We start from the raw sequence: 27650 nt of genomic DNA, 5'->3' as shown, positions 1-27650 counted from the left end.
GAATGATAGCTTTGCTGGGTAGAGTAATCTTGGTTGTAGGTTCTTGCTATTCATCACATTGAAAATTTCTTGCCACTCCTGTCTGGCCTGCATAGTTTCTGTTGAGAAATCAGCTGACAGTCGTATGGGTGCTCCCTTGTAGGTAACAAACTGCTTTTCTCTTGCTGCTTTTAATATTCTCTCTTTGTCTTTTGCTCTTGGCATTTTAATTATGATGTGTCTTGGTGTGGTCCTCTTTGGATTCCTTTTGTTTGGGGTTCTGTGCGCTTCCTGGACTTGTAAGTCTATTTCTTTCACCAGGTGGGGGAAGTTTTCGGTCATTATTTTTTCAAAAAGGTTTTCAGTATCTTGCTCTCTCTCTTCTTCTGGCACCCCCATAATTCGGATGTTGGTACGCTTGAAGTTGTCCCAGAGTCTTCTTACACTATCTTCAACTTTTTGGATTTTTTTTTTTTTGCTTTTTGCTTTTTCGGTTGAGTGTTTTTTGCTTCTTTGTATTTCAATTCTTTGACTTGATTTTTGTGTTCCTCTTGTCTGTTTTTGGGTCTCTGTATAATATTTTTTATTTCAGTCAGTGTATGTTTAATTTCTAGTTGGTCCTTTTTCATATCTTCGAGGGTCTCGTTATATTTATCAGCCTTTTCTAGGATATTCTTGAAAAGCCTTATAACCGTGGTTTTGAATTCTATATCCAGTCATTTGTTTTCCTCCATTTCTTTAGTTTGTGATCTGATTCTTTGATGCCGCATTTTCACTGATTCCCTGAGTTGGTAAGGTAGATTTGTGTGCTAGGTTTCCAATATGGCCCAGTGGGTCTGCCTCCCCAGTTAACCTGAGGTGGACACTCTTGGTGCACCCCTTTGTGGACTGTGTGTACAGCCTTGTTGTAATTAAGTCTTTATTGTTGTTGGTATCACTGGGAAGAATTGACCTCCAGGCCAGTGGCTGTAAGGATCAGCTGTGTCTATGCTGGGAGAAGTTCGGTGCTAGAGACAGCCTTATAGGATTAGACTTGCCAAATTGCAATAGCCTCTGTGCTCAGCTTGGATGGGGTGGAGTCTCAGTCTTGGCTTCCTGTCAGCCTTGCCCTTGCGCGCATGTGCGCGCCTTCAGACCTCTGCCTTCCCAGCTCCCGAGTCTCCACCCGAGAGTCCAGACTCCCCCCACAAGAGCATGGGTCCCCAGGGGCTCGCCTGGAACTGGGGTTCACTGCAGTCAGAACTGGGGCTCAGTGTAGTCAGGAGCCTCTGACTCCCTTCCACTAGGGAAAGCCTGTGGCAACCTCCGCAGCCTTTGTGCGCACTGGCACGCGCACACTTTCAGTCCTCCGCCTTCCCCGGCTCCCGAGTCTCTGCCCGAGAGTCCAGACTCCCCCTGTAAGAGCGTGGGTCCCCAGAGGCTTGCCCGGAACTGGGGTTCAGTGCAGTCAGAACTGGGGTTCAGTGCGGTCGGGGGCTTTCTTCCCCCTTCCGCCAGAGAAAGTCAGCCAGGCTCTCAGCCGCCCTTCCTCTCTGCGCGCACAAAGACCCTTTGCCGTACCTCCAATTCTCTGTGAGCTTTTCTCTTTCCTTCTAGTTGTAGAATTTTCACTCAGCCAGCTTCCCTGTGGTTCTGGATGGTGTCCGTTCTGTCTTTTAGTTGTAGTTTTGAAATTGTTGTGCGAGGCAGCAGTTTAGGTGCTTACCTATGCCGCCATCTTGGTTTCTCCGCCCTAATTCATTTTAACATTTCGATTTATTCTATAATGTAACTGGCAGCAGCTCATTTATTAAAAATAGCTAGTTTGGATCTATTCTTTATATAGCCAAAGTGATTAAAACATTAATTAATGTGAAGATACTAAGTATTACTCACAGGTTCTGTGAAATGAATGTGTATAATATTATGGATGGGGAGGTATTAATCTACTTTCAAGTGATATGGGTTAATTACTGATATTTTCACCTATGTGAGTGACAAATCTCAGAATACAAGTACAAATGATTTACTCAGTAGGCCAGGTCCCAAGCAAAATGTAAAAGCTTATTGAATGGTCTCCCATCCCCCTCTTTTTATTTATTTTTTAGCATGAACCCATTGCTGCCTTTATATGCTGTAAAATGAGTTTCTCGGCTAATTCCATCTCCCTTTTTTGTTCCTCATCTGCTAAGTATACCCCAGAGCTGTTGATGGTCCAAGACCCCTATGCAGATCTTCCTCCTCTGCTCAAATCCCACCAAGAATTTGCTTAATTAACACATAGTAATTAGTTGGTACTGCTAATGTGTTACCCTCCTATGGAAATGGCATTCATAGAATTTAGGAACTCAATATGTTGAGTTTTAAATGTGTAAATTTAGGCACCAACAACAGGCTGGTAGAAGAGATCCCTCTGGGGCAGAGGGCTTCTGAAGTTCCTAGATTCACTGGTTGAGGTCATCCCTTGAGAGGGACGGTCACCCCTAGATCTGGGTGGAAGTTACTCACTCAAGTGGCCTCTTTGGTTTCAGCATGGAAGGATCCTGCATTACAGCAACCCGTTCATCCTCTTCCTTTTCCTGCTGGCTTTCTCTACCGCCACAATCATGCAATGCTTCCTGTTCAGCACCTTCTTCTGCAGGGCCAGCCTGGCTGCAGCCTGCAGTGGTGTCCTTTACTTCACCCTCTACCTGCCTCACATCCTCTGCTTCGCCTGGCAAGACCGAATGACAGCCGACCTGAAGATGGCTATGGTGAGGGACCCAGGCTCACCCCTGGCATGTGATACAATTCCTCTGATGGGTCTCTAGCAATCCAAAAGGATTGACCCACCTTTTGAAGGGATCCACTTTGCCTTTTGGCTCAAAGGGACATAGTAAGGTTTAAGGACACCTGGGGTATAGGAGTGACCTGACAGTTCCTCCCCACCAAACCTGCTTGATTAGTCTGCCCTGGGAAGTAATTGAAAACCAGTTCAGCTCATAGGTCCTTTGTGTGGCCACAAGTGGAAAACAGCCAGACCCATTTCACTCAGTTTTCTTCTCCTGGCCTCTGACAAGATTCAGAATTAAGGGAACTTGCCCCCTAACTGTTCTGTCCAGAAAGATGTTTCCATGAATGAAAAGTTTTGTTTTTTGCCAAAAGAATTTCACCTGGAGCAGCTCTCCAAGTGTCTTTATCATACTCCACCACTGCATGCAGAAAGGGGTGCAGAAATAAGCCGGTCCAGAGTCAGGCTCTCTTGCCAGGAGAGGTCTCCGGAAAATGGACTTCTCATTGCCCAAGAGACCTCTTAGTTCATGATTCCCAAACACCATTGTTTTTTCTTTAAATAGGCTATTTCCCCTCTCCTTAACCAGGCTCAAGAACTTCTGGGCCCTGTGGGGTGCAATTTCCCTCCAAAATCTCCCTGTCCACAGTTCTCTGTGTGGTACAGTTGGGAAGGGCTACCACCTGCTTCTCGTTGGGGAAAGATCTGAAGTCTAACTTATTTGGCTCCAGAGCTGCCAGGGTATCTGCCTTTTACTTTTTGTGTTAAATAGGAAACTAATTGCTGTATTTATAGCACCCAATTTCTAAAATAATCACAATGGGCTAGTAGCAAGAAATCCTTTGGACTCTTCCTGGGGGTAGAGCTGGACAGTCTTGGTATACTGGTTAGATGATCAGTATTTTGAGACCACAGCTAGATTCTTGGGTGTGTGGATCCACCAGAAAGCTATAATTCTGGCAACTGTGTGGATCAGGGCTGGACTGAGATTTTAAAAATGATTTATGTGAACATATAGCTAAAGAACCCCTTCTTTTTGCAGAGAAACATTCTGAACCCAACCTTAGGTCCTCCAAACTATGGCTAGGCCTCTGAGCAGAGGAAATGGGAATATCCCATCCCTCTGTCTGTGCCTATGTGCTTTCTGTCAGGTCAGGGGCCACCGTGAGGATGTGGCTGGGGAACTTCCTCTTAAGGCATCCTTCTCTGCATAGTACCTATTCACTTGACTAGTACTCTCCACAGAAAACCTAAAAAAAGAGTGTCTCCAGTATGGAGATGGGAAAAGATGAGACAGTTAATGTTATCTGAGACCTTTCTGGGCTCTGACAGATCTCAGAAGGTCATGAGACCATTCCTTGAGTAGCCCCTTACCCTGCCCCAGGAAATGGATGACTTTGTGGACCCTTCCAATGGGATTCTCACAAAGCTGCTCAAGTTAGCTTCTTTGTTCTTAAGAATGAGGTAGAAAGGAGGGGAAGGTAGGGAGAAAGAGATGAGGACCTTTGGTCTTTCAGTGTGCATTGTGTTTGTCTTCTCCATAAAACAACTGTGTTCCATTGATCAGGTGAGAGGTGGCCTAGTGGGTAGAGACCTGGGAGGCATTCCTATAATTCTTGTGCTGTGGGAAGACTGCCTTAACCCCTACCTGGGGTGGTTTTACACCTGAACACAATGAGGAACCTCTCTTGGCCCTTCTCCCTACCTTGTGAGCATCTGAGCACTGTTGGGTTGGGTAAGAATGCCTCTCCTCACCTCATGTGCCCTCTTTGCCCCGCTGCAGAGCCTGCTGTCTCCTGTGGCATTTGGCTTTGGCACTGAGTACCTGGCTCGCTTTGAGGAGCAAGGCCTGGGCCTGCAGTGGAGCAATATTGGGAATAGTCCCATGGAAGGGGATGAATTCAGTTTCCTGATGTCCATGAAGATGATGCTCCTCGATGCTGCTCTGTATGGCTTGCTTGCCTGGTACCTTGACCAGGTGTTTCCAGGTAAGGGTTCCTATTCATTGGGTAAAAGTAATTGAGTTCTTTGGATCACCAGCCCTATCTTTTCATCTAGATTAAATCTCATCTTTTCTAAACTCTTTCAATTTGGGTTCTCAGAACCAGCATTTGAAACTAAAATCCAAGAGTCAAAAATCCGCAAGTGAATGCTGTTGACTCCACAATTGAGATAGATCCAGAATCCGTTCTCTTGTCCCCATCTCTACACAAGGTTCCCAGTCCAGGCCTCCTTCTGCCGCTACCACCTCCTACCAGTCTGTTCTCCCCACTGTATTCAGAGATCCTTCAGAATCTAGGTTACACAGTGTTAACCTTCCATTCAAGTCTCTCCAGTGGCATTTCCTCTTGTTCGGAGTAAAATCCAATGTCCTAACCCTAGTCTACAAGACTCTTCATTACCGGCCTCAACTATCTTCTTCATCTCCTATCACCCCCATGTGTCTCTGTTGCAGCAACACCAGCCTCCTTATGGTAGTTCTTCAATACACTGAGTTCATTTCCTCCTCAGGACCTTTGCACCTGCTGTTCTTAGTGTCTGGAGTGTTTCTACACACACACACACACACACACACACACACACACACACACACACACTCATATCTGCAGGCTTGCTTCCTCACTTTGCTCAGGTCTCTAGTCTCATGTCATTTTATCACTGGGATCTTTTCAAACTGAAACTATCTAAATATCTAACCCAATGTTAATAATAATCCTTTAGTGCTAATGTTCCCTTATCCTACGTTGTTTTTTAAAAATCACCCTCTGACATGATATTTCTTTATGTTTGTGTATTAACCTCTCCTAGTAGACTATGGACCATGAGGACAGGGCCCTGGTCTATTTTGTTCACTATTATAGTTTCAGTGCCCAGAATAATACCCTACTTTGGGTAGATAAATATCTTCATTATGGAAAATCAGCTCCTGAATTAAATTTTGCTGTTTGCATATTTTTGTATTTGCTTTGGAGAAATCAGATTTCCCTTCAAATTAATCTTTCCTGGTAGCTAGAGAAGTCCCACCTCCATTTGAGTGGTCTCCAAGCCAACCAGCAGCCACCTTGTGCTAAGGAATCTGTGGCTTGGCTCTCGAAGCTGTGGCCAGGAGCTGGCAGGGGAGAGGGAGACTGAGCCTCGTCCCTGGCAAGGGACTGGTCTCAGATCATCTCAGGGCAGCATTAGCTGGCAGAAATATGAAGGCAGCAAGTCTGAAATAGGACAAAGATCATTAGGCTGAGTCAGGAGGCCTGGGTTTGGATCGGGCTGTTATAACAAAGTACCACAAACTGGAGGCTTAAAACAACAGAAATTTGTCATCTCATGGATTGTGGAGGCTAGAAATCCAAAGTCAAGTAGCTGGCAGGGCCATGTTCCTTCTGAAACCTGTATGGGAAGGATCCTGCCTTACCTCTTCCTAGCTTCTGGTGGTTTCTCAGCAATCCTTGGAATTCCTTGGATTGTAAATGAGTTGCTAAAATCCTCCCTCTTCACATGTTGTTCTCTCTGTGTCCATCTTCACGTAGTCATCCTCTTATAAGGACACCAGTCACATTGGATTAGGGGCCCACCCTACTGCAGTGTGACTTAATCTCAACTAATCACACCTGCAATGATTCTATTCCCTTTTTTAAAAACAATTCTTACCAGAGGATATATTTTCCATTGATTTTCAGAGAGAATGGAATGGAGGGGAGGAAGAGAGAGATAGACAGAGAGAGAAACATCAATGTGAGAGAGACATATCAATTGGTAACCTCCCACACACACCCTGAATGGGGTAGGGATTGAACCTGCAACCCAGGTGCATGCCCTTGACTGGGAATTGAACCTGAGACCCTTATGTGTGCAGGGTGATGCTCTAACCACTGAGAACACCAACCAGGGCACAATGACTTGATTTCCTAACAAGACCCAGATTCTGAGGACTCTGGTGTCTTTGTTTCTGATACCAAATGTGTCATTTTTCCAACACCAAACAATTCTCCAATTCAATTCAATTCTGATAGTAATTTTCCAGAATTAGTGCCGTCCCCACAGGTTCAGTCCTACAAGACTGCTCCCACTTTAGACGCCAGCTGTAACTGCTGTGCCCAGGCTGCCACACTTTGGCCAGCTGACTACAAATTCAGTATTTGAGGTCAGCTGGCCAAATATTGACCCCTCCACCCTCGGTTCAGTATTTCTCTAGAACAACTCATCAGAACTCAGGAAAGTGGTCTACTTAGTTACAGCTCCATAATAAAGAATGCAACTTAGGAACAGACAAATGAAGGGATTAATAGGGTGAGGTAGAGGAGGGGTGGTTCATGGAGCTTCCCTGCTCTCTCCAGGTGCACTACTCTCCAAGCTCCATGAATTTTTTTTTTTTTTAAGATGATTTCAAATTTTATTTTATTTTTTTTTCAAATTTTTATTAAGGTATTATATGTGTACATATCTTACCATTGCCCCCCCCCACCCCACTCCCATACCTGCCCTCACCCCCCAATGTTTTGCATCCGTTGGTTACTCTTATATGCATGCATACAAGTCCTTCAGTTGATCTCTTATTTCCCCCACCTCTCCCTAACCTTACCGCTGTAATTAGACACTCTGTTTGATGCTTTACTGCCTCTGTAACTATCTTTTGGTTCATCAGTTTATAATGTTTTTCATTATCCCTAAATGAGTGAGATCATGTGGTATATTTCTTTCATTGACTGGCTTATTTCACTTAGCATAATGTTCTCTAATTCCATCCAGGTGTCTACAAATGGTAGTAATTCCTTCTTTTTTATGGCAGCATAGTATTCCATTGTGTAGATGTACCATAGTTTTCTGATCCAGTCATCTGCTGACGGGCACCTAGGCTGTTTCCAAATCTTAGCTATTGTAAATTGTGCTGCTATGAACATAGGGGTGCATATATCCTTTCTGATTGGTGTTTCTGGTTTCTTAGGATATATTCCTAGGAGTGGGATTACTGGGTCAAATGGGAGTTCCATTTTCAGTTTTTTGAGGAAACTCCATACTGTTCTCCACAGTGGCTGCACCAGTCTGCATTCCCACCAGCAGTGCACGAGGGTTCCTTTTTCTCCGCATCCTTGCCAACACTTGTCGTTTGTTGATTTGTTGATGATAGCCATTCTGACAGGTGTGAGATGGTATCGCATTGTCGTTTTGATTTGCATCTCTCGGATAATAAGTGACTTTGAGCATGTTTTCATGTGTCTCTTGGCCTTCCTTCTGTCTTCTTTCGAAAAGATTCTATTTAGGTCCGTTGCCCATTTTTTTATTGGATCATTTATCTTCCTTTTATTAAGTTGTATAAGCTGCCTGTAGATGTTGGAAATTAAACCTTTATCAGTGATACCATTTGCAAATATGTTCTCCCATACAGTGGGGTTTCTTGTTGTTTTGTTGATGGTTTCTTTTGCTGTGCAAAAGCTTTTTATTTTGATGTAGTCCCATTTGTTTATTTTCTCTTTGGCTTCCATTGCCCTAGGGGCAGTATCACTGAAAAAGTTCTTTTGGCATATGTCTGAGATTTTGCTGCCTGTGGATTCCTCTAGTATTTTTATGGTTTCCCGTCTTATATTTAAGTCCTGTATCCATTTTGAGTTTATTTTTGTGTATGGTGTAAGTTGGTGATCTAGTTTCATTTTTTTGCATGTATCTGTCCAATTTTCCCAACACCTTTTATTGAAGAGACTGTCTTGACTCCATTGTATGTTCATGCCTCCTTTGTCAAATATTAATTGCGCATATTGGTTTGGGTCGATATCTGGATTCTCTATTCTATTCCATTGATCTATATGTCTGTTCTTGTGCCAGTACCAGGCTGTTTTGAGAACAGTGGCTTTGTAATACAGCTTGAAATCTGGTATTGAGATCCCTCCTACTTTATTCTTCTTTCTCAGGATTGCTGTGGCTATTCGGGGTCTTTTTTTATTCCAGATGAATTTTTGGAGAGTTCTTTCTAGGTCTGTGAAATATGCTGTTGGTATTTTAATGGGGAGTGCATTGAATCTATAGATTGCTTTGGGTAGTATGGACATTTTGATGATGTTGATTCTACCCATCCATGAACATGGTATGTTCTTCCATCTGTTTACATCTTCCTCTATCTCTTTTTTCAGTGTCCTGTAGTTTTCCGCATATAGGTCTTTTACCTCCTTGGTTAGGTTTATTCCTAAGTATCTTAATTTTTTTGGTGCGATGGAAAATGGGATTGCTTTTTTAGTCTCTCTTTCTGTAAGTTCACTGTTGGTGTATAGAAATGCCATAGATTTCTTGGCGTTAATTTTGTATCCTGCTACCTTGCCGAATTCATTTATTAAGTCTGTTAGTTTTTTGATAGAGTCTTTCGGGTTTTTTATGTACAATATCATGTCATCTGCAAATAGGGACAGCTTTACTTCTTCTTTTCCACTTTGGATGCCTTTTATTTCTTCTTCTTGTCTAATTGCAATGGCTAATACTTCCAGTACTATGTCAAACAGGAGTGGTGAGAGTGGGCATCCCTGTCTTGTTCCTGTTCTTAGGGGAAATGGTTTTAGTTTTTGCCCATTGAGTATGATGTTAGCTGTGGGTTTATCATATATAGCTTTTATTATGTTGAGGTATGATCCTTCTGTTCCCACCTTGTTGAGAGTTTTTATCAAGAAAGGGTGTTGGATTTTGTCAAATGCTTTTTCTGCATCAATTGATATGACTATGTGATTTTTATCTTTCAATTTGTTTATGTGATGTATCACATTTATTGATTTTCGGATATTGAACCATCCTTGCATTCCTGGGATAAACCCTACTTGGTCATGGTGTATGATCTTTCTGATGTACTGCTGGATCCGATTTGCTAGAATTTTGTTGAGGATTTTGGCATCTACATTCATGAGGGATATTGGCCTGTAATTCTCTTTCATTGTGTTGTCTTTATCTGGTTTTGGTATTAGGGTGATGCTGGCTTCATAGAAGGAACTTGGAAGTGTTCCTTCCTCTTGAATTTTTTGGAATAGTCTGAGGAGGATAGGTTTTAGTTCTTCCTTGAATGTTTGGTAAAACTCTCCTGTGAAGCCGTCTGGCCCCGGGCTTTTGTTTGCCGGAAGCTCTTTGATGACTGCTTCAATTTCTTCCATAGTTACTGGCATATTGAGCTGTTTAGATTCTTCCTGATTGAGTTTTGGAAGGTTATATTTTTCTAGGAATATGTCCATTTCCTCCAGGTTGTCCAGTTTGTTGGAATAGAGTTGTTCGTAGTATTTTTTAACAATCCTTTGTATTTCGGCGGGATCTGTTGTTATTTCACCTCTTTCATTTCTGATTTTGTTTATTTGGGTCCTCTCTCTTTGCTTCTTGGTGAGCCTGGCTAGAGGTTCATCAATCTTGTTTATCCTTTCAAAGAACCAGCTCTTGGTTTTGTTGATCTTTTGTATTGTTTCTTTGGTCTCTATGTCGTTTATCTGTGCTCTGATCTTTATTATTTCCTTCCTTCTGCTTACACTGGGCTTTTCTTGTTGCTCTTTTTCTAACTCTTTGAGTTGTTGGGTTAGGTAATTTATTACCCCTGTTTCTTGTTTTTTGCAGTAGGCTTGTAGAGCTATGAACTTCCCTCTCAAGACTGCTTTCGCTGTGTCCCATAGATTTTGGATTGTAGTGTTTTCATTGTCATTTGTTGTCATGATGTTTTTTATTTCTTCTTCGATTTCTCTGGTAACCCAGTCATGGTTTAATAGCATGCTGTTTAGTCTCCATGTGTTTGATTTCTTTGGGTTGTTTTTATTGTAGTTGATTTCCAGTTTTATGCCACTGTGGTCTGAGAAGATGCTTGATATGATTTCTATCTTCTTGAATTTGAAGAGACTTTGCCTATGTCCCAACATATGGTCTATCTTTGAAAATGACCCATGTGCGCTTGAGAAGAATGTATATTCTGTGGCTTTGGGGTGAAATGTTCTGAAGATGTCAATTAATTCCATCTGGTCTAGTGAGTCATTTAGGATTGATGTTTCTTTGCTGATGTTTTGTTTAGAGGATTTGTCCAATGGTGATAGTGGGGTATTGAAGTCTCCTACTATGATTGTATTGCTGTCAATCTCTCCCTTGATATCCTCCAGGAGATTTTTTATGTATTTGGGTGCTCCTGTATTGGGTGCATATATGTTTACCAGAGTTATTTCTTCTTGTTGGATTGTTCCCTTTAGTATTATGAAGTGGCCTTCCTTATCTCTTGTTATGTCCTTCAGTTTGAGATCTAATTTGTCAGATATAAGTATTGCTACCCCAGCTTTTTTTTCAGTTCCATTTGCCTGGAAAACCTTTTTCCATCCCTTCACCCTCAGTCTGTGTGCGTCTTTTTTTCTGAGGTGGGTTTCTTGTAGACAGCAGATATATGGGTCATGTTTTCTTATCCAATCCATTACCCTATGTCTTTTGATTGGGGCATTTAATCCGTTTACATTTAAAGTTATTATTGATAGGTACTTATTTGTCGCCATTCCTATTCTTTACACCTGTGTTCCTTCTTCGCTTCCTATTTCTTTTTTTTTTTTACAGCAGACCCTTTAGCATTTCTTGCATTGCTGGTTTGGTGATAATAAATTCCCTTAGTCCTTTTTTGTCTGTGAAGCTCCTGATTTCACCTTCAATTTTGATTGACAGCCTTGCTGGGTACAGTATTCTTGGATTCAGACCCTTCCTTTGCATGACTTTGTATATTTCATTCCATTCCCTTCTGGCCTGATGAGTTTCTGTTGAGAAATCAGTTGCTAGTCTGATGGGGGTTCCTTTGTATGTAACTTTCTGTCTCTCTCTGGCCGCTTTTAAGATTCTTACTTTGTCGTTGGTGTTTGCCAATTTAATTATAATGTGCCTTGGCGTCGGTCTTTTGGGGTTCATTTTGCTTGGGACTCTGTGAGCTTCTTGGATTTGTGTGGGTTTTTTCTTCTCTATATCAGGGAAATTTTCTGTCATTATTTCTTCAAATAGGTTTTCTATTCCTTGCTCAGCTTCCTTTCCTTCTGGAACCCCTATTATGCGGATGTTGTTTTGTTTCGTGTTGTCCCAAAGTTCCCTTAGGCTCTCCTCCTGCCTTTTAATTTTTTTTTCTAGAAGTTGCTCTACTTGGGTATTTTTTCCCATCTTGTCTTCTAGCTCACTGATGCGGTCCTCTGCTTCTTCTAGTCTACTCTTGATGCTTTCTATTGAGTTCTTTACAGCAGCGATGTCATTTTTCATTTCTTCTTGGTTCTTCTTCATTTCCTCTTGGTTCTTGCTCATATTGTCAAATTTGTCTTCCATTCTTTTCAGCCACCTTATGACCATTTCTCTGAATTCTTTTTCTGGAAGGTTGCTTGCTTCCATTTCGTTTACTTCCTTTTCTGGTGATGCCTGCTTTTCTTTCATATGCGGGCTGTGTCTTTGTCTCCCCATGGTCTCTCTTCTCTGGGTGTCTGGTTATGTAGTTCTCTCTCTCCTGCGTCGATTTAAAGGCACAAAATACAGCACTACCAGGTACAACACACAAGGCACTGAACAGAAATGTATTCACGATATTAATAACCTCCAATAAAGGTGACCACCAGAGAGAGAAAGGCAAATTAGGGGATAGTAGAGAAAGAAGAAGAGGAAAAAGAAAGAAAGAAGAAGAAAAAAAAAGGGGTGTCAAAATGAAATTGGGAAAAGGGAAAAAAAGAAGAAAAAAAAGTAAGAGAGACAAGAAAGAGACTAAGAGAGAAAGGGAAACAGACTATATATATTGGGGATAAAACTCCAATAGAACAATCACTTATCCCAGCAAATCAAGCTCCCTGAATTTTGTTGTTCAAGTTTTTATAACCCCATCTCTAGAGGTGGGGGGTGGGACTGAAAGTTCCCATCCCCTTTTTACATATTTGGTTTTTCTGGTGACCAAGCCCCATCATAAAGCTATTTAGGGGCCCCACAGAATCACCTCAGTAGCATAAATTCAGGTGTGGTTGACAACTGGGCTCATTATGAATAACAAGTACAAGGGTTTTAGCTCTGCCAGAAACTGAAAATGAAAACCAAGTATGTTTTATATTCTACTACAGACCTCAGCATATCATTTTTTGGTGAGGAGGCTACACAATTCAACCCATAACAGTGACTTTGAGCAATTCACTTGAATTTGCTCAGCTGTAGTTTTTTCTGTCTCACTGGGCCTTTAGAAAGAGATAAGTGAAAATTAGCTGAATTGAGAATGAAATTTATGCATAATTCAAGAACTTTATTTAGCCAAACTAAAGCTTTAATTTGTTCAACAACTATTTACCAAGCAGCACCCGAGTGTTAGGTTTACCACCAGGTTCTGGAAAAGGGGTGGAAAAGACAGACCCAGGTCTGCCCTAAAGGGGCTTACAGTCAGCGGCAGCCATAAAACATGGGGTAACTATTAAGTAAGAAAAGATAATATTCTGGCAAAATCAACATTTTATAGGGAGCAAAAGTTGCTAAGAGAACTGGACTAGAAATTTGGGAACCTTTTTCTTGAAACCCAGATGGTTCCAGCATACTGGGGTGGGAGCCACCGGGGGCGGGGGGGGGGGGGGGCGGAGTTTAAATCAGTTATATTAGAACCACTATACCAGTGTTAGAATTCCCACAACTCTGTTTTATTAGCTATGACCTTGGGTAGATGACTCAAACTCAGTATGCCTCCATTTCCTTATCCATAGGAATACTACTCCCACCTATCTCCTAGGCTTGTTTTGAGGATTAAATTATTTAACATGTGGAACGTTCTAACGTAATGCCTGACACAGAAAGAGCATCTAATAAATGTTAGTAGTTGTCATCTTATTATTACCTGGTAATTATTGAAAAGGGCAAGATTAAAATCTGTAATAAAATGTTTTCTTAGAAAACCATATGTCATCCAAGATCATCAGTCTTAGTGTTGCTGGTTCCACCTAAAAAACATGACCTTTTGGATTAAAACATGTTGGGAGGAATAGTCTTTGTGGTATCCCATGGATAGCTGTGTGAAGGCTTATGAACTACAAATACCTGTAGTGACAATTGGAGGTTTAGATAAATTCAAGCTCTTCTAGAACTGTGGTGAGGTAGGATGACTTGCGCTTTCTCTTTTTATTTGCTTATTTTTAGGGGACTATGGAACACCACTTCCTTGGTACTTCCTTCTGCAGGAGTCCTATTGGCTTGGCGGTGAAGGTGAGTTTCTTTTAATTTCAATTTTTTTTAAAAAATCACAGTTTAATGTTTGAAACTAACTTCTTTGGCTACACATGGGCTCTGTGTAGGTTACAGAGGTGGCTCTTACATCAAGCGTGTGATTCCTGATTGCTCTGCTGCCTCCTGGGAGCTCAGCCACACAGCTTCTGGGAACCCACCTTTTGTGAGTCTGGGCCAGGGTGAGTGGCTGAGCATTGCACAATTTTTGCTCAGTGGATTAAACTGCCCTAGTAAAAGAAGGCCAAACCACTTTAGGGTACAAATGACTTCCGCAGCTTTTCAATTTAAAGCAAAGAGAGCCACAGAATCATGAAGGAATCTTTGCATTCATCTTCTACCGCCTCCTTTTTCATTTCTCTTCACCTTTTCAAAGTATGAACTAATTCATTCTTTTAGGGGAAGGACTCGACCAGAGGCTGGGGTGGGGCTGTGGTCTTCAAGGCAATATCGCAGGCTCTCCTAGCATTGATCTTCATGGTGGTTGTGGAAGAGGGCTCAAAGGGCATTTGGCCACAATGTATCTTAGATAAAATTTGCCTTTCCTGCTGAACAGGACAGGAGGCCTGAGAGAGAGTTCCAGAAAAGCCCCAGATTCTTTTGTGAGGTTATGAGAACGCAGCGAACATTCCTAACCTGAGAGCTCGGGACTCCCCCAGAGCTGGGAGGTTCTGGAAACAAAGGAAAGATTTTCCAATCTGTTTATTCCTCATCTACCTGCTTTTAACTTTATATTATTGGGCAGGAGCCAGCATTTATCCTTTAAGCACTAAGATAGGTGTTTGTTTTCTCTAGGGGATTAGCCTCGGGCCTTTAAAAGGCTTGGGTGGATTTTTCCTTTTTTTAATGATTCAAACAAACAGCACTTCCACAGCTCAGTATTTTTTCATTATGCTGGTTTGTCTGTCTTGTCTATCTATAAACTTCTAAATTTCTACTATAATAAAGTTGTAATCCATTAAATTATGAATGGGAATGTTCTAAAGTTATAAACGGTAATTTTCAACACAAGAGTGTGTTTCTGGAATGATTTCAATGAATATCAGGATTTGTGGGCTTTTACCTACCCTCTACAATCTCAGCAGATACTCTGCCTCTCAAAAATATAAAAATAAAATCTTAGAACAAATGTACTCCTTCAAAAATTAATCATATTTTTGCCAACAGAAGCCAAATATTTTTCATTGGTCTCACAGGCTAGACTGAAGTAGATTCCTAAATCTCTCTATAATCAGAAGAGAGCTGGGCTTCTCCACCTAACCCCCTGCTTTCACAGATGAAGAAATCGAGCCCAAGAGACACCCAGTGTCTTGCCCAAGTTCCCATTGGTCACGTGGGACAAAGTCTGGAACTGGGACCACATTTCCTGACAAGGAACTCCAATGACTAAAGTATTTAGAAGAGTATTTCCTCCTACTATTTTATTACACGTTAGTACAGTATCATAACTAATAATGATCAAAGGAATTGTGGACAATAGATTAAAAACCCTTCAGGAAGCAGAAGTGAAGGTACTGGAGTGACCAGCAGGCCTGTATTTGCCCCTCCGCCACACACCTGTGCATCTACAGCGGGCGGCGTGGACAGAGGCCCTGGCTGGCTGCTGCATCATAAACTCACCCCATTCATGTGGGTGTGCTTGAGGAGGAGCCTTAGAGGCTTGGTGACAGTGGTTTCCTCCTCCTGCCCCTGATGTCCTCTCTGGCTGGCTGGCTCTCCTGCTTCTCTTCCCCTTTCAGGATGTCCTGCTGTCCTTTTAAACCAAATGCCAAGGTTACAAAAAAAAATGCCTCTGTGTGTGTGTGTATGTGGGTGGGTGGGTGTGGGTGTGGGTGTGTGGTGTGAGAGAGTATGTGTGAGTGTGAGAATGTGTCTGTGACATGCATGGTGTGTGTGTGTGTGTGTGTAAACCATACTTCACTACCAGGCTCCACTCTGGTAAACCATTTCTCAGCCTGTAAATTAAGCTGGCTGCCCATGACATCACCTTAAATGGACTTTTCCTCAAGGTTCACCACGGCTTTGATATGTTTGGGATTGGAGTGAAAAGCACTTCTGGTGAGATAGAGAAAATTAACCCACTTCAAATTCAGTCCTGGTTTTGTTAATATATATTTTTAATCACAATATCCGACATCAGGGCCTCTCCTGGCATGTTAAGGGGATAAGGTGAAACTCCTGTTAAAAAAAACGCCCCATGTGCTGGGCAAAGGTCACACAGTGTGGCCACTGGGGGCACCACTGGCCACTTTCAAAACCTCACAGACCTGCAGGTCAGAAGTTGCAAGGCCCTGCTCAGGGCTAGTCTCTGGGAATGCTGACTTGGCCTTTTTTTGTTGTAGTTGTTAATCCTCACCCGAGGATATTTTCCAATAATTTTTAGGGAGAGTAGAAGAGAGAGGGAAAGACAGAGAGAAACATCGATGTGTCTCTCACATCAACTGGTTGCCTCCTGCATGAGCCCCGACCAGGGCCTGGGCTGGGGAGGAGCCCTGCAACCAAGACATGCCCTTGAGCGGAATCAAACCCATGACCCTTTGGTCCACAGGCCAACGCTCTATCCACTGAGCCAAACCGGCTAGGGCCTGACTTGGCCTTTTGAGGAAACTCAAAAGTTATGATAGGAAACTCTGCCCCCACCCCTGCCCCCCCTTTTCTGCCTTTGCTGGTGCACAGCTCTCACCAGGAGAGTGACTGCGCCTTCTGGTTGGTGCAGGATGTTCAACCAGAGAAGCAAGGGCCCTGGAAAGGACAGAACCCGTAACAGAGGAAATGGAGGACCCGGAACACCCAGAAGGAGTAACAGGTAAAAACCTCAGTAAAGAATGCAGAGCAGAGACAGGGAGAAGGAACCCAGGAAACTGGCACTCTCTGTTGACATGGTTTAACCCTGATAGCTTCCCAGGGTCCAGCTGCACGTTTGTGGAATGAATGGTCCAGCCAGACATGAACGCATATTTCCTGGAGAAAGCAAATACCAAGTATGTTGCCTTGTTAGGCAAATCCCAAGTGAGTTGCACAAATGTGCTGACTTCCGAGGATTTAGCAAGAACAATAACTTGGGTCACTGGGACTTAAGGCGGATATGAGCTATAAGGAAAGACAAAAATAAATGCTTCTGTGCGCTGGGGGAAGAGTGTAGTGCTGACTTCACTCGTGGTTCACAAATCTAGATGCCCATTCATTCAAGTCCTCAAAAGCCTTTCCTGGCTGTGGAGGTTACCTAATGATTCCCGAGCTGATGAACAAGGCTATAAGTGTTCCCCTGGCCTTTGCCTCCCTTCCCTTCCCTCTTGAACCAGTTCTGTGCTTCTCCCAATGTTCTCCATTCTCTAAGCATATGCATTTCTCTGCGGATGCTAAAATGCTTTTGCTCTTCTCACCCTGGGTTAGAGAGGCAGTCTGGCCTCTGACTTTGCCCGACGTTGCACAAGAGGTTCGGGCCTCCGTGCTTCTGGCCCACCCCAGGTGCCGTTTCACAAGGCTGAGGTCAGTGGCCGGCAGCTCCTCAGAGAGGTGATTTGCAGTCAACAGCACATCTGGGAAGACCCTTCTCCCATAGTGAAAAACCAAGGCTGAAATCAAGGGGCTGGAGGCTGGTCCCATCTGTTATAGGCAAGGCCAGGAGGAACAGAGATAAGAAGTATTGGGATGTTTTTTGCAGGGGAGTAAATGCCCAGACCTACAATGCTAAGATGCAAATTAAGTAGTGCTGTATAGGATGAACTAAAGCAGGGAAAGCCTGGACGCCAGGGAGAAGCGGACACTACGGTCATGAGGGTCTGCGATGGAGAGGCATGTGGGAGTAAAAAAGTGCAGGGGTTGAATTTGAGGGACAGTATTGGGGAAAAGTGGACTGTCGTACCCACTTCATTGGAGAAACTCTGGAGTTGTCCAAGTTGCCTCAAAGATTTGAGCCAAGGTGACAAGGAGAATGGCTCCAAGAATGGACATGGGAGAGTCTGAAGGACAGTGTTGTTTTGGGAAAAAGAGGAGCCTGAGCTGCTACAGAAATCCATGAGGAAATGCCCCACAGACTGTTGGAAATGAGGGCCTGGGACTGAAGATTGAGTTTAGGGCTGACTCCCAATATAGACAGTAAGTGCACTGTGGGTTCAAATCCCATCTCTGCTACTCATGAACCTTGTGACCTTGATTGGACCCTTGATTTCTCTGAATCTTAGGTTTCCTCATCTATAGAAATGGGCATAATAATATGTACCCCATGGAGCTGTTAAAAGGGTGAAATGGGGTATCCTATATAATAAAGAGCTAATATGCAAATGGTTGTCACGCCCTTGCACTGGGGCTGGAGGACCTAAGGCTGCGCCCCCCACCTGGCAGGGCTTGATGGAGGACCTGAGGCTGCGCCCCTGCCCTGTGGGGCTTGATGGGGGTGGGGCTGGCAGGGTCTGGGTCTGGCGTGATTTCAAGGTGTGAGCAGGTGGGCAGGGACTTGACTCTGGGTCCCGTGGCACGCCCCAGACTCTGACAGGAGGGAGATTTTCATATACATTTTACTAATTTTCTTTCATCTGTGACACTTCTATTATAGTGAAAGGGCAAATAGCAATATTAAAATATTTCCTCTAATTAATTCTCTTTTAATGTGCACGAATTTTGTGCACTGGGCCACTAGTTGTATATAAAGCACTTGAAATAGTGCCTGTTCAATAAATACAAGGTACTACTATTACCATTATTATTCTGTAGTCATCCTTACAAAGGTCACAGCTAAAGCCATGGGGCCAGGTGAAATTATAGGCAGAAGACAGTGGTCTGAAGAAAGGATTATGGGGAACGTGTACATAAGACGTCATATTTACCTCGTGTTCATTTTTTCCCTCCAAGACTCCTTCTTTGAACGTGAGCTTCCAGGCCTGGTTCCTGGGGTATGTGTGAAGAATCTGATAAAGATTTTTGAGCCCTATGGCAGGCCAGCCGTGGACCGTCTTAGCATTAATTTCTATGAAAACCAGATCACTGCCTTCCTTGGTCACAATGGAGCAGGGAAAACCACCACCTTGTGAGTCTTCAGACAAAGATGCTGTATTGCCATTTGTCCTGTCATTTTCCAGCTCTATTCTTTCCCTCTTAGCTTCAATCTACTCTTTACCACTGAATTTTAGTGACAAAAATGTGCTCTGTATTTGTGTCCCAGGAATGTATAAAGCACACTGCAGTATTCAATGCTGACTGATGTATATCGTTTCATTTGATCCTCATAAGAAGTTGTAGAGGGAGGTGGGGTACGTTTATTGCTACTTTGTGTGCCAAGGAAGTAGACATCCAGAGAGTTGAAGTGACTTCCTGAGCCACCAAGTCATAATGGTTCAGTGGGGAAGAGCCAGGGCCCTCCACAATTGTCTCTTGTCCTTGACAGTGCAAGTCCTTCTCCACCCCGCAACCCCCCTAGCATTACTGTCATTGGTGGTGGTGATAAAATTATGACCATCATCATATGCTCACAGTCAATATAGTTCTTACTTATTTTCAAAGAGCATTCCTTTTCCTACCTATGGTGGTAATTCTGGAGAAAGTAAAAAGGGTGCAGTCTCTAGAGCAAGGATGTCAAACTCAGAGGCTAACACGGGCCAAATAAACAAGGTTTAAGTTTATGTGGGCCACAAAAAACCAAAAGCTTCAATTTTCATAGAAACGTAGGTTTATTTCAATAGAAACATGCTGAATACAAAGGGCTGAAATAAATGAGTAATTATTAACATAAAATAATAGAACATTTTAATAGAAATTAATATTTTTTCTTGAACGTTAACTTACCAGACACTGAATAACTGCATAAATTACTAAGCATAACGCAAATTAACCTATTTTTCTTGTTCTCTGAAAGCGAAATATTTCCTGTTGCGCACACCAAACAAGTCAGGCCAAGACTGAGGACTTGGCAATCAGCTGATAACATATTCTCTGCCAGTATTAGTGGAGAGAAATGGTGTGCCTGCGCGTAGGCGCATAAGGGAAATGACTGCAACACGATTCTAGTAATCAGTCATTAGTTGTAGTTCATTATTAATAATTATGTATAACAGGATATTGTAAAAATTAAGTTATGAAATTTTTATTAAAACGTTTCTTACATACCGTTTCACTGGCTGGGCCGCGACCCACAGGTTAGAACCGCTAGCAGGGTCGCCTAAGACCATCGGAAAACACAGATACTGGCATTACGATTCATAACAGTAGCAAAATTACAGTTATGAAGTAGCAACGAAAATAATTTTATGGTTGGGGGTCACCACAACATGAGGAACTGTATTAAAGGGTCGTGGCATTAGAAAGGTTGAGAACCACTGCTCTAGAGGGTAACAGCCTGGAGATTGAAGGCCAAGTTCGGGGAAGGGGAAAGCTCAGCATAGATGGCTCAGCTCCCCTCACTTTTCTAAGGGACCTGAGTGCCATCTGCTGAGGAGGAGGACATGGACAGCTAAGATTTCCCAAGTTGCAGCAGAGACATCAAGTACTCCCTCTTAAGAGGCAGGAACCCATATGACACGCCATCCTCGAGTCCTTTGGCTTCTGTCAGAGCCCCAGGAAGGAACAGCAGTGTACACCCTGCACTGGAATGTTCTCCGAGGGCGGTTCAGTACGAATGGAATGCAGGGCTGGTGCCATTATATTTGGTTCTATTTCCCTCTAGTGGTTGATCAACAGAGATTTCAGCTTCTAAGTACAAATTCAGATAGCCTGAGATGGTATCTGAACTCAGGGCCCGAGCTGGGTGGGGCAGCGTGAGATCCCTCTGACTTCTCTCCTCGCTAACTAATATGGTCAGAGAATGCCATCCAGGGCCCCGGGGCTTCTCACGGGCAAACACATAACTTCACCCACTGCTGACACGCAGCTTCCCCTGGGGTTGAAACACAATGTTTAATACAAGTAATATTTTTGAGGTTTACTTTATCTTGGCACTGTTCTAAGTGCTTTATAGGTATTAACTCATTTAATTCTCGCAACAACTACATGAGATGGGCGTCATTATTTCTCATTTTTCAAAAAGACTGACATTGCTATTGGCTCTTTATGTTTTGGATCCAAAAACAATGGGGTTAGTGGTAATTCCCATACCTGCCTTGAATCAATTAACGAATACATATTGAATGCCTGGGCTTCTCATGAAGACCCTTCCTCCGTGCTTTGCATTGGTGACATCAGCAAAGCATTGGCCCAGGTACTGAACTCCTTCTATTGAGCAGTGAATGGCTGAGCTGGGGAGGACCCTTCGGGTATAACTGAACGTCCCACAGCTGGGAATCCTGGAGGCCCATCAGCGCTTGCCTGGGAACACCAGGAAATAAGTAGAAGCAGAGGAGGAAGGCACAGGCGGGCCTGGACATACACACTGGTTGTAAGCTGTTGTCCCCACAGCTAAGGATGGTTTGGGTTCAATTGAGAGCCATAGACGGGAATCACCCTGAGAGTTCGCACTGACCCTGGGGGAGGGGCTGCCATCCCAAGGCACGCCTAAGGGCCATCCTTTATGCCACTCACTTCTGTGTTTGGCAGGTCCATCCTGACCGGTCTGTTGCCGCCAACATCAGGGACTGTGCTCATTGGGGGAAAGGACATTGAGACCAGCCTGGATGCAGTCCGGCAGAGCCTTGGCATGTGTCCCCAGCACAACATCCTATTCCGCCAGTAAGTAGAACAGGAATTGAGACCCTCTCCAGGTGTTATTCTTACCCTGTACCCAACACACATGTTCTCTAGAGCCCAGCTCAGGGATGCCAGTTCTGGAAGCAGGAGGCAATAACCTTATTTGGTTTCCCCAGGTTCAAGGTCCTTTGTCCTGCTTGCAATGAGGCGTGTGCCTGTGGTACTCGGACCTGAGGTCTCCTTCCTCATAAAAGTGACCCCACTTCTCTCTGAGAGGGTGGCTGGTCCTGGGGCCCTTTGCTCAGTCCTAAAGTGCTCCCTCAACCAAGAGAGGAGACCAGTCTCCCATTTTCCCTCTAAACCAGGCACTGGTTGCTTTCAGTTGCTTTCCCCCAAGCTTTTATTTCTTATCTAAAGAGTTAAGAAAATCATTGAAGAAAGGAAAGAAGGAAATATATATTAAAATAAGGAAATAAAAGTCACCTACAGCCCTGGTCAGTGTGGCTCAGTTGGTTGAGCATCTTCCCATGCACCAAAAGTTTACTGGTTCGACTCCTAGTCAGAGCATATGCCTGGGTTGCAGGTTCAATCCTTAGTTGAGATTCTTACAGCAGGCAACCAATCGATGTTTCTCTCTCTCTCCACCTGTCCCTTCCTCTCTCTCTAAAATCAATAAAAACATATATATATATATATTTTTAAGTCACCTATAATTTCACCACCCAGAGGTAACCATTGATAACACATGTGTATATAATTTTTCAGAACGTTCTCCTGTGCATGTATAGATACACACATATACTTTAAAATTACAGAGAAGAGTAAAACACAGCATACAATTTTATAAACTGCCATTTAAAAAAATGTGATTGCTTTATTTTAATCTAAGATATCATGAGCATCATCTATCTTTTCATGTCATTACACATTCTTCTAAAAATACTTTTTAATGTTTACATACTATGCCATTGTATAAATGTACTTTTAAGCTGTCCCCTCTTATTAGATATTTCAGCAGGATCTGTTCTTTGGTTTTTGTGTGTGTGTGTTATAAACAACACCATGACGAACAACCTGATTGCTAAACTTCTGTGCTCACCCTTAGCTATTTCTGTAAGTTAAATTGCTGGAGTGGACCTGCTGAGCTTTCTCATCACCCCGTCCCCACAGCCTCACAGTGGCTGAGCACATCCTGTTCTACGCCCAGCTGAAAGGGAAGGCACGGGACGAGGCCCAGCTGGAGGCGGAAGCCATGCTGGAGGACATGGGCCTCCATCACAAGAGGAATGAAGAGGCTCAGGATCTGTCAGGTGCTCGGCGTTGGAAAAGGCAGGGCTACACATACCCATTGTTCCCCGGTGTGTGTGTGTGTGTTCTTAGGCTTGTAACAGGAGACATGCTAAGAGCCAATATAATTCTTCTATAAAGTGATTCTGAGCATCTAAGAGCAGCCCCTCTGGATCATTTCCCATGTGGACGTAGCAGCCTGGGCTGTCTTTGCTCTGATGTGTATGTGTTGGAACTAATATGTGAGAACAGCCTTCCAAAGGTCTCGTCCTAAGAAGCAGAGACTGCCTTTCTGCACTGAAAGAGGTCTGTGCACCGCCAGGGTATGAATGCTGTATAAACATCTAAAGAGGTGGTATCACACCACTGCGGAGCAAAGGTACCCCCAGCCCCGGGCCTTTCCCATCCTGTCCCCCACAGCCCCCGTGACCCCCGCCCCGCCCTGTACCCACAGGTGGCATGCAGAGGAAGCTGTCAGTCGCCATTGCCTTTGTGGGAGATGCCAAGGTGGTCGTTCTGGATGAGCCCACCTCTGGGGTGGACCCCTACTCCAGGCGCTCCATCTGGGACCTGCTCCTGAAGTATCGCTCAGGTGACAGCCTGCGCAGTGCCCTGTGCTCTCACACCTGGGGTTTGGCAATTGAGTGCATAATAAGAGCCACAACTACACCCACATGGGGCCTCCTCAGTGCCTTGGATGAATCTAAGTTCCAGCAGGAGCCTCCTGAGAGCTTTACACAAATGTAAGCAGGGAATCACAAATGGAGCAGCATAGTTTCCAAAATATTCTAGAAAATCCTGTCAACCCTTTGCCTCACACAATGGGTGTAGCTCTAGGTGAAACGCCCCTTTGACTAAGGGGACCCAAGTCCCCTGTGAATGTCCCAAGAAACTCCATAGACATTCAAGACCAGGTGTGTGGGTGACATGCCAGTATCCAGTGCCTAGAAGACTGCTGCAGATGGAAATGTCTCAAACTGGGACTTCCCTTCTCTATCACAGCACCTTCCAACCAGAGGGTGCAGGTCCAGAAGGGGCAGCAAACTGAACGCCCACAAAAGCGATATCATGGCTCAATCCTGTGGTAAATTTGCCAACCTGAAATCCTCATTACTGGTTTTTTAAAATAACATTTCCAGCCAGTGAGAGAGAGAGAGAGAGAGAGAGAGAGAGAGAGAGAGAGAGAGAGAGAGACTGTGTGTGCTTTGCACAGACTATAAATGCAGTGCTTAATGACCCAGAGACTGTAAATCTAGCATTCAGTGGACACTGGCTGACAATAATGAATATGTCCCACACATGATGATTTGCTGGAATCAGGTCCTGTGCCTGGTGAGCAATGCTTTACAACATGCAGGATGCCATGCAATGTTAGCCATCGTCATTATTATAGTACTCCGGACTTTATGCAGACGCTTGCTTTTATTTATTACCTCCCAGTTTCGAACCCATGTAATGAGGAGGTTACTGTACACCTTCTCTCATCCAGCCTGGCTCCGGCCTGCCTGGTGATTCCCCTTCCCCTACCCTTGCAGGCAGAACCATCATCATGTCCACGCACCACATGGACGAGGCCGACCTCCTGGGGGACCGCATCGCCATCATTTCCCAGGGGAGGCTCTACTGCGCGGGCACCCCGCTCTTCCTGAAGAACTGCTTTGGCACCGGCTTCTACCTGACCTTGGTGCGCAAGATGAAAAGTGTCCAGGGCCAGAGAACAGGCTGTGAGGTGTGTGTCTGCCCAGGGCATGAGCCATCCGGGTGAGTAGGGATGCACAGCGTGGTGCTGCCTTCCTGGGCATATCCACTCAAACCAGGCTCCAGGCATCAGAGCAGCCCTATGTTTCTGGAACCATCTGTAGACTTTGATGAACTGACATTGTGAACCCTCCTACAGAGACACTTTACCCCAAAAGAAACAACTAGTTTTAAATGACCCAAGACTCTTATATTCCAGAATTCTAAATGACACATGTGTGGTGAACATACGAAGTAGGTCTTATTTTGCAAGGTTATAGGAGAGTAGTTGTTTGATTCCAACATTCCTTTTTTCATTCCAACATTCATGTTCCCTAATTAAACTCGAATTCTACTGATAAGTAAAAGCTAAGAAAAGACTTCCTTGGGGACTTAACCTAAAAATAAGGAAAAATAAGGAAGCCAAGAAATGCCACGCAGCAGAGGCCCTCTCAGCACGTCTGGAGACCCGGGTTCAGGTCTGGACCACAAGGTGGACAAGTGGTGTCATCCCAGCAAATGATTTAATTCCTTGTCATTGTTGGTTTTTTACACACAGAAAATGAAACTAATACTCTCTGATTCTGCGTCCTCAGGATATGGTGAAGATAAATGAGATGGAGTATTATGAACAGCACTCAGGCTGTCACACTTATTATATTGTGGCATTAGTGATGCCTCTGGCCCCTGGCATTTAAGTGGCTGCTTCTGGGTTTTCCTGTCCGGGGTGTATTCCCACCACCCAGCAGGCACCCATGGGAGGGAGGAGCACAGTCAGACCTACAGCGGCCACATAAGTAATGACAAGCCAAGGGATCCTTCGAGGCTCTGCTACTCTCTGCGCCTGAGTCACAGGATAAGATCGAATAGCCACACCTTCAAAATGCTCAGATGAAGTAATAGGTTAAACCCGTGAAGAAAAATGTGTTGACCACACTTGGTGGTGAGAAACAAATTAGGCATGGTGGTGACAACAATCCACATCAGAGAGATGCTATCATTGAAGTGACCAGTGTCCATCTGTTGTAGGGGACCTGCAGCTGTGCATCCAAGGGTTTCTCCATCAGGTGTCCAGCCCATGCAGATGAGATAACTCCAGAACAAGTCTTGGATGGTAAGGACTGGGGCAGGCCATATCTTGGTTCTTGTCTGGCGATCATTTCTCAGTATTGTTGGGTGTGTCTCCTGCTATTATGCATTTTAATGGGAGTGAAGAGAATATTCGGTGTGCTCCTCAAGTCCATGGCATGCAATTGCTCATGTTTTTCTTTGAACTTCCTTCTCCTCCATTCCCAAAAGGATTTGAAAAGTCATGCATCTGTGAGCCCTCTCCCTTTAATGAGGAATCAGTCTTTGTTCATTCCATGTCCTTGCCCATAACTGAGCCTCCATTCCTGGGGTCCTCCTGCCCTGACTCCAGGCCACAGGCCTGAGCGTCCAGAGAGATGGGCTTCTACAGATGCCAGGTTCTGGTAGAACCACGGTGAACTTTTCCAGAGAGTCAGATACAGTATCTATGGACTATTGTACATCCCTGCTACATTCCTAATTTTCCCCTCAATTTACCAGTTTGACAGCAATTGTTCCTTGGGTTGGGATGCATTAAACCTGGTTAAGAGGCACCCTGCCTCGAGGTGCTATGGAAGAGAGGCAGTCAGTCACTATAGAAGCAGTTTGCCAACCACTCTTTCCATTTTTCCATTAATGCCCACCTCCCATCCCTCCCCTGGGGTGTCTTTGCAGATGGAATCCACACACCCCATATCCTAAACCTATGGACTGACCCAGGTTAAGGAAGGGAGAAAGCATCTGTTTATCAAATAAAAAACAAAGTTTTCTACTTACCACATTTTTTTCTCAATCTGAGCATTTACAAACTAACATTTGGTGAAACAAGAAAACAGGACAATACTTCTGTACTATGCTTAAAATTTGAGGAAAATGCCCAGAGTCGCATCGTATTTACACTCTCACCCTCTCTTTGCGCTGACAGAATATGTGGTAAGCATGACGCATCCTTTTAAGGTGACATTTGTCTGTTTCCTAGCCTGCTTTACTGTGGGTTCCTCCGCTTTCTGAGGTCCCTCCCAGGAGGAATCTTGGGCAAGAAATTGATAATTTTTTTTTAATGAATACTAATTACTGTGGTGCACCAAAATCAGGTTGGAAAGAGATCCTGCTGCCTAGGTGATGTTTAAAAATATTCCTTGATTTCTAAATAAAGATTTATTTTGTTTCACTAGAATAGGGATGCTGTGCATGGTGAGAAGCACAGTAAGTAGTTATGCCCGGAATCAGAACAGAAGTCGTTCTAATCCCCAGTCCACACCCCTGCACCACACACTTGCTCCCAGACCTCCCTGCGCCCCTAAGGACCACTCTGGAAAAAGGCTGACACACTTCGGAGACTCAATCCCTGGGAATCCAGCAGCTTCAGGTTGGACTTCCTTCCTGAGAGAACAATGAGCGTGACCTCTGGAGAGCTTTAGGGCAGAGCTGCTTCCTCAGGCCAGGAGCCTCCAGCCTCTGAATGAAGTCATCCCTGAACTAGAGACAATTGAGTCCAACGTGAAGATTTGACATAAAACAAGCTTTTCAGCCAGCTAGGCAGGAGGATTTGGGTTGAAAGCCATGCTGTTCCTCCAAGTCGGTCATTTCTAAAACAAAGAAAGAAAAGAATAAAAAACAACGTTTTCTACTTACCACATTTCCCCCCCTCAATCTGGGTATCCTGACCTGAGAGGACTGCTAGGGGAAATGCACACGAGAGCTGGGTTTGAGTCCCCCGAATCCCTTTACCTTTGACCTGCCCTCACAACAATGGGCTAGGGGACTGCCTCTTCAAATGACTGCTTTAAACATTTTAAAATTAGACAGAACATTCTATTGAACAAAGGGGGAAATGGACCCGGGGACATTGCATGGCCTCCCAGGGTTGCACATTTTCGTACCTAAAATTCGATTCCTATTGTATGAGGATACCAGGTCAATACTTGATACTGGACACTTCCCCACGCACCCCAGGCTCCATCCCCCCGGTCCACTGCCACAGCTTCTCAACCCTTCCTGCATCTGCTGTGAGCTGGGTATTAGG

The 27650-nt window shown here is 44.1% G+C and overlaps 1 protein-coding gene across 1 annotated transcript in view; it reads left to right on the top strand.

Moving 5' to 3' along the window:
- The window catches only part of ABCA4 (ATP binding cassette subfamily A member 4), a gene marked incomplete at its 5' end in the record, with an annotated part of 130323 nt that overhangs the window by 62445 nt on the left and 40228 nt on the right, over positions 1-27650 (top strand). Inside the window, 10 exons of the mRNA XM_080655604.1 lie at positions 2490-2711; positions 4512-4716; positions 13835-13900; positions 16635-16724; positions 18770-18944; positions 21443-21574; positions 22703-22842; positions 23274-23411; positions 24355-24548; positions 25586-25670. Of these exons, the coding sequence (XP_080511730.1) occupies positions 2490-2711; positions 4512-4716; positions 13835-13900; positions 16635-16724; positions 18770-18944; positions 21443-21574; positions 22703-22842; positions 23274-23411; positions 24355-24548; positions 25586-25670 (1447 nt within the window). The remainder of the gene's footprint in view (positions 1-2489; positions 2712-4511; positions 4717-13834; positions 13901-16634; positions 16725-18769; positions 18945-21442; positions 21575-22702; positions 22843-23273; positions 23412-24354; positions 24549-25585; positions 25671-27650) is intronic.

The sequence above is a fragment of the Plecotus auritus genome (genome assembly GCF_963455305.1).
Source record: "Plecotus auritus genome assembly, chromosome: 2".
Classification (NCBI taxonomy): Eukaryota; Metazoa; Chordata; class Mammalia; order Chiroptera; family Vespertilionidae; genus Plecotus; species Plecotus auritus.
The sequence above is the reverse complement of the archived record's forward strand: the minus strand, read 5'-3'. Positions and strand labels throughout refer to the sequence as shown.